Genomic DNA, 7,142 nt, shown 5'->3' on the forward strand with positions numbered 1-7,142 from the left:
GCAGCTCTGAAAAGCCAAATGCTCACATCTCTCTGACTGACTTAACTGTGAGACAAGCCTGGGTGGGTAAGCGCGTCACACCCTTTTTTCGCTCTGAATTACAGCAATTCTTTTTTAGTACATTTTTTTTTAATGAAGAGAGGTGGATCAGAGTGAGATAGCAAGGCTAAATTCAGTGGCAGTGTGAATACGTCACTCCACAAATTCTCATTCACTTGATGGGAAGTCTTGCTGAAGAGACCAGTCAGTGATGAGTTTCCTAAATCCAGACGTACATTCGCCGGCACACTCCGAGAGACTATCCGAGCGCCAGGACGGCCCGAATACCTCCCCTAGCAGGGTTTCTCAGCTCTGTCCCATGGACCCACCCAACAATTCCACAGTTTGGCTTTATTCAGGTTTCCATCATGTTCGGTTAGAGTAAAAATGTGGAGAGTGTGTTTGCATTCTAGTGTTTGTGTTTCTACTGCTGTGTGTGTTTGTACTGTAGTGTGTGTTTGTAGTGTGTGTTTGTATTCTACTGTGTGTTTGTACTGTTGTGTGTGCTTGTACTGTAGTGTGTGTTTGTATTGTGTGTGTTTGTATTCTAGTGTGTGTGTTTTACTGTTGTGTGTGTTTGTACTGTAGTGTGTTTGTATTCTATTAAGTGTGTTTGTACTGTAGTGTGTTTTAAGTTTGTATTCTAGCATGTGTGTTTGTATTCTAGTGTGTGTGTTTGTACTGCTGTGTGTGGTTCTACTGTAGTGTGTGGTTGTGTTTGTATTCTAGCGTGTGTGTTTGTATTGTAGTGTGTGTTTGTATTCTAATGTGTGTGTTTTACTGTTGTGTGTGTTTGTACTGTAGTGTGTGTTTGTAGTGTGTGTTTGTATTCTAGTGTGTGTGTTTGTACTGTTGTGTGTGCTTGTACTGTAGTGTTTGTGTTTGTATTCTAGTGTGTGTGTTTGTATTGTAGTGTGTGTTTGTATTCTAGTGTGTGTGTTTGTACTGTTGTGTGTGCTTGTACTGTAGTGTGTGTTTGTGTTTGTATTCTAGCGTGTGTGTTTGTATTCTAGTGTGTGTGTTTGTATTGTAGTGTGTGTTTGTATTCTAGTGTGTGTGTTTGTACTGTTGTGTGTGCTTGTACTGTAGTGTGTGTTTGTATTCTAGTGTGTGTGTTTGTACTGTAGTGTGTTTGTATTCTAGTGTGTGTTTGTACTGTAGTGTGTTTGTACTGTAGTGTGTTTGTATTCTAGTGTGTGTGTTTGTATTCTAGTGTGTTTGTATTCTAGTGTGTGTGTTTGTACTGTTGTGTGTGCTTGTACTGTAGTGTGTGTTTGTGTTTGTATTCTAGCGTGTGTGTTTGTATTCTAGCGTGTGTGTTTGTATTCTAGTGTGCCCTTCAGACACTACAAAATCATGACAGATTTCATAACTGCTGACATGTTAGTTTCACTTCTGACCTCTTCATCAATGCCCTATTAACCCACATACACACACACACACACACACACACACATACACACACACACACACACACACACACACAATTTTTTTCCACACATTTCACATTAAAGGGCTTGTGTGCGAAAGGTTGCTTTAGAAACAAACCCAAAAGCTTCTGGAACATATGTCACTTAGTACCGCTTATGAAACAGTTTCAGTCATGTACTAACATTACAGTGTAAACATTTTCTCGTGGGGCGACTCCTTATTGGCTCTCCAGTGCGGCTTCCACTACCCACGAATTATTACCAACACTTGTTGCTCATTCCTGAATTCATTAAACCTGTGAAATATCTTTCTTTTTGACATTTATGGCACTTAACTGACACTTTTATCCAAAATAACGTACAATTATGACCGAGTACAACTTGAGCCTTTGAGGGTTAAGGACTCGGGGACCCCAACAGTGGGAACTTGGCAGTGCTGGGACGTCTACCAGCAACCTTCTGGTTACAAGGCAACTACCTGAAGCACTGAGCTAGCACTGGCCCCTGCTTCTGTTTCATTGTACCTCTGGGCTCTGGCTTCCCTCTGTGTTTGTGCTACACTTAGCAGCTGACTGTGACTACATCCCTCGCCCGGGTTTTCATTCTGCTTCCTCCACTGACCTGTTGGAGGACCTCGCGTGTAGAAACGTTAGTCAGACGTCCACCTGCCACACGGCTAGTTTATGATTGTCTCATCCGTTACGCTCGTAAAATGCTTTAAAAAGCTTTTCTTGTTTGGTGTTTTTTAAACAATCCTACTCAGTGTCACTTTAATATTGTGTATAAACACTGAGCTGTGACTCAGCCCCCGCGCTAACGGCCACGCAGAAATGCGCCCCACGCGCCGCCCACTCGCGCAGACTGCAAGAGAGGTTCATTAGCGCAACGCCTATCTGCAACCCGCTGATTAGTAAGCGATTACTGCAAATACTCTGCACGCATTACACTTCCGCTTTACTCATCTGCGTGGGAAAACTGAGCCTTGCCTTCTCTTCAGAGCGCCAGGTCACGAACGAAGCCAGAGCTGCACGATACGGATGGAAATATTGCATCGCGATATTATTGCAAAAATATTGGTATACACGCTAAACATGCTGAGGCTCCCATCAATGAGGTTAAAGACTTGGCTGCATTATTTAGAACAAATGTTATTTATGGTTGTTTGATCACGTGACTGATTTCGTTCATCAAATTACAAACAGGACCAGGGACACCTGAGACACTCACAGCTCATGCGATGAAAAAACGGTGTGATTGGTTTGAGGGCCTGTTGGCATAACATAGGCGTCTGCAACATTAGCCTCGCGGAGACCAAAACAGCAATAAAAATAAGCAAATGATATGTGTGCAGGCCTCGAGGAAACGGATACGCAGCGCAGGATGTTCGAGGGCCGGCGGTTGCGTAAGCTAACGCGGAGGCCACACGCACACATCTGTCACCGTCACTCACCCTCGGAGACGCTGATGTTGGAGATATATCAGCGGCACAGACCCCACTGCCGGGGAACAGGACTGTTTTCCAAGACTGCGTTTCTTGTAGTGAGTGTTACGCTGATCTGACTCCATTCTGGTGTTTGTTTTAATGGGGTTAGTCTGGTTTTCATGAACTGCACAACCAGGTCCAGCCTTGTAGACACTTGTAGACTTACTGAGCCTGACCTTAGACTAAAAATAATGTCTGATGGCATTTCACCTTCGATAGTGACAAGACTTACATCGCTATGGAAGTGATGTGATTTATGACAGGCATTGGCCTTGTTACAGGAACTTGGATTAATCCCTAAAAGTTTCCTCTGACAAAGCTGTAGAAGGTGGGGTGGGGGTGGTGTACTGTGGAGTCCCTGACATTTCCATCTGAATCCGACAAGCCGACTCAACAACCTACTCAACACTCCATGAAATTTTCCATGAAGCAGTGACATACCGCTATCATTAGTCTGAGATACAGTTGCAAGCTTGTTAGGTATTACACCAGCAGAAGTGACAGAGTCTTGCCTTCTAACCTTGCATTTCTGTCTGTCATTTCTAAAGAAACATATCTAATTCATCAGATGCTGTTCTCCTGTTAGCAGGGAAAAACACTTTTTGATTAAAGAAAACACTCAAAGAAAAACACTGCGAAAGAGGCACCACCGAACTAAAACGAAGACTGAACACTGGACCCAACTGTACTCTGTTAAGACAACACCAACGCTAAGACCATTAATCAGGACTCTTTGGGTCCTATAAAGATGACTAGAGTTAGATAAACACGCTTCAATGCTGACTTATACTTGGGTGAGACTTGGGAGACACTCTATGGGTTTTGGACTTTATTGTGAACTGAAGATTAGTAGTGAAACCCCAACCCAGATGTTTACTAGGCAAAATAAATAAATCCCTTGAAATATATTATGGACCTTGTCACAAAGAAAGAGTTTACCATAAAGAAACCATGTTTTAACTAAAATTCTACATCCCTTATACTTCATCTTCTACTATTCCTGCCTCCTGATTAGCCCTGGTTATTTACTTCTTTATAGTTTATTTAGTCCTGTGTTTTTATAACAACAATAACAACAACAACAACAACAGTAATAATCTTAAACTTTGTTATTTTAGCAAAAGTATTGTCTGCCAATAAAGGGTAAGAATTGGGTCACTTTAACACAGTCAGACTGGACTGGCCATACAACTCCCAGCCTCATTAGCAGAAAGCTTGGACTACATATGCAAAACCCCCTTCAAGATGTACCAGAGAATACAGACGGTCCACATTAGGCTGATCTAACGTGTAATCCCACGTTAGGCTGGTCTAACGTGTAATCCCACGGTCAACGTTAGGCTGGTCTAACGTGTAATCCCACGGTCAACGTTAGGCTGATCTAACGTGTAATCCCACGGTCAACGTTAGCCTGATCTAACGTGTAATCCCACGGTCAACGTTAGCCTGATCTAACGTGTAATCCCACGGTCAACGTTAGCCTGATCTAAAGTGTAATCCCACGGACAACGTTAGCCGGATCTAACGTGTAATCCCACGGACAACGTTAGCCGGATCTAACGTGTAATCCCACGGACAACGTTAGGCGGATTTGTGTAATCCCAACATTTTTCCTCTCCTGTCACAGAGGCACCTGCAGAGTCCTCATTCACACCTAGTACAGCCTCCCCTCCCCCACGCTGCCTAAGATAAATTAAGATCAGTTCACATCTGTCAGGAGGCCACTAAGACACTTCACCCTGCCAAAATAGATTACGGCCAGAACAGAACAATCACACTTTCTTTGATTTATTTAACAGCAGGAAGAACATATGAGTCACTGTGCGCTTGGACACTGGTGCACAACCAACACGTTGCTTCTGTTTAACACCAGGCTTTCTGAAGCACTGTGGATAATGCTTGACTTCCAGCGGACTGCCTTTTTAGTGCATCTGAACTCGGAACAAAAGTCTCCCTGTTAAACTGAAACAAGTTTATTTTCTTGCAGAAACCGCGCGTAGCCCAAAGCAGCATATTTTCTATCAAAAACCATAGCAACATTTCAAAACAAAGGAAGGCATCAAGTTATCAAGTTACCAAGTTACCAAATTATCAAGTTATCAAGTTATCACTCACCAGCACTGTGTGTTAGTGGCAATGTAATGAGAACTCAGTAATAAGGAAATTAGTTTAGGACTATGAATTAAGTGTGAATGGAAGAGCAAAACGCAGAAATCATTTCAATCTGTTTACCAAAACAGCAGCTGAGTGTCTGACATGTTAACAGGGCTCAACACAAGATGCATCTCTGGCAAGCAGCAAAGTGTGTCTCATATAACACAAATTGGTCAGAAATTGGTGAATGTTTCTGGTCAGTGGAGTAAATCGCCTTACTGTTCTTCTGTTTAACTAGTGTCTATGTCACAGCTATGTAATTCAATCAGGTCAAGGTCAGGGAAGGTCAGTGGTCAGAACAGGACGATGTCAAGATCCTTGTAACCCAAGGCCAATCTCATGCTTAACGTGTCGGCACACGTCAGTACAATCTAAACCATACCCTACCCTAAACCTATACCCCAGTCTGAATTAATACCCAAGTCTAAACTCCTACCTCAGTCTAAACCATACCTTACTGTAAACCCATACCCGAGTCTAAACTCATACCCCAATCTAAACTCACACATCCATCTAAACTTCAGTGTAAACTTGAATATAAACTTCTATATCAGTCTAAATTCAAATCTAAGTTCATACCACAGACTAAACTCAGCGAAATCAAAACTCACGGTCAAGTTTAAATCTGCACTGTTGGGTAAGTTGCTGATAGAATCACCACACCTCCACCCAACTGAGTAACTGGAAAAACAGAACTCATAATATACTTGTTTTGCCTTTTCTAATTTTTTGTTGTTGTTTTTCAAGATATTTGATGAGATGAGAGTGCAGTGCATGTCGGTAATAGGGAAGTTATATCATGTGCCATCTGGCTAAATGTCATCACTTTGCTATTTGGGACTTTATTTAATGGAAGTCTGGAATACGGAATAGCTGTTGTCATAAGGTTATGGGGGAACTAATCCAGGATTTGATCAAATCTGATCATACAATTAACCGCTGCAAATTACAGCATATGTTCAGTAGACTTGTGGAATGTGACGGATGCAACTTATTTGCTCAAAGTCACAGAAACTCAACTTCCCACTGACACACACTCTCTCTCACACACACACACACACACACACTCACACATTCACTCACACACACACACACACACACACTCACACGGTTGTCCCTGTACTTCTGTTAAATCCGTAAGAAAGGATAAGATTTTAAAACAATTTCATTTACAAAGTTACAACAATGCAATGTTTATATCTGTCGGGTAAAGGGCTCTTGGGTTATGTTACCTGATTTAAATGAACTTTAATTCAACATTTGAAGAACCTTCAGCAGGCGGACAGCCTACACAGTACATAAGCTTTACGCAAATATTTAATATTGACAACACCCACGAGCATTGTAAACGTGTAATTATGAAAGAGACCAGCTGCAAAGTTCGTCCGAAACACAGATCATAAGTGCAGAGGTGCAGCACGAAGCAGGACGGCACGCGCCATGTACCCAAACCCGGGCGCGGACGCGCGCAGTCTCGAGACGGCTTCACGAAAGCTGTCAGGCAGAGCGAGACGTGCAGATGCACCGTGGAGTCACCGACCTGCCGTGCAGCGGCTGACTCTTCAGCTCGTAGTAGGTTTTTGGCTCCTCGCTAAAGTCCTCACCCACTTCAAAGTCGGGCACGATGCCCGACTCCGACTGCATGCTGGCCGGCGTCAGCTGGTGTCCGCTCGCAGTCAGAAAGCACCAACCGTCCAAACAGGTCCGTTCCGACGCACGCAGTGCCAGCCGCTGTGAGCTCCGCGGGTAGCACAGCGCATACACATGTGTAGTTCTCCCACAGGACTGCGTAGCTACAGCTCACGCAGGCGCACACGACCAGAACTACACAACCCAGAATACACTGGCGTGGTGGCTCGGGCTGCCACTGTCAGCCTCTTTCTATTGGCCGTCACGAGAGAGGGGGACTCACCTTGCCTTCAGTGCGCGCTCCTACGGCTCCGTTTATACGGTCACGGACATATTTGCTGTTTATTTACAGTAACACAAGATATGTTTCGGATTGTCCTGTGAAGTCTTAAAAATAAGACGCCGCC

At 43.6% G+C, this 7,142-nt stretch overlaps 1 protein-coding gene across 3 annotated transcripts in view; it reads right to left on the minus strand.

The window, feature by feature from the left end:
- Positions 1 to 7,142, minus strand: part of mitfb (melanocyte inducing transcription factor b) — a 30,341-nt gene extending 23,199 nt beyond the window's left edge. The window contains exon 1 of one of the 3 annotated variants that reach the window (XM_081706712.1): positions 7,019 to 7,142. Coding sequence is in view for 1 of the 3 variants with exons in the window: in XM_035522386.2 (XP_035378279.1) it covers positions 6,647 to 6,750 (104 nt within the window). In the remaining 2 variants the exon portion in view is untranslated. Of the gene's footprint in view, positions 137 to 6,646; positions 6,879 to 7,018 lie in introns of those variants that run through there. The other 2 variants (XM_035522386.2, XM_035522387.2) reach the window with 2 other exon arrangements.

Source organism: Electrophorus electricus, chromosome 24 (genome assembly GCF_041902795.1).
Source record: "Electrophorus electricus isolate QZ-2024a chromosome 24, ASM4190279v1, whole genome shotgun sequence".
Lineage (NCBI taxonomy): Eukaryota > Metazoa > Chordata > Actinopteri > Gymnotiformes > Gymnotidae > Electrophorus > Electrophorus electricus.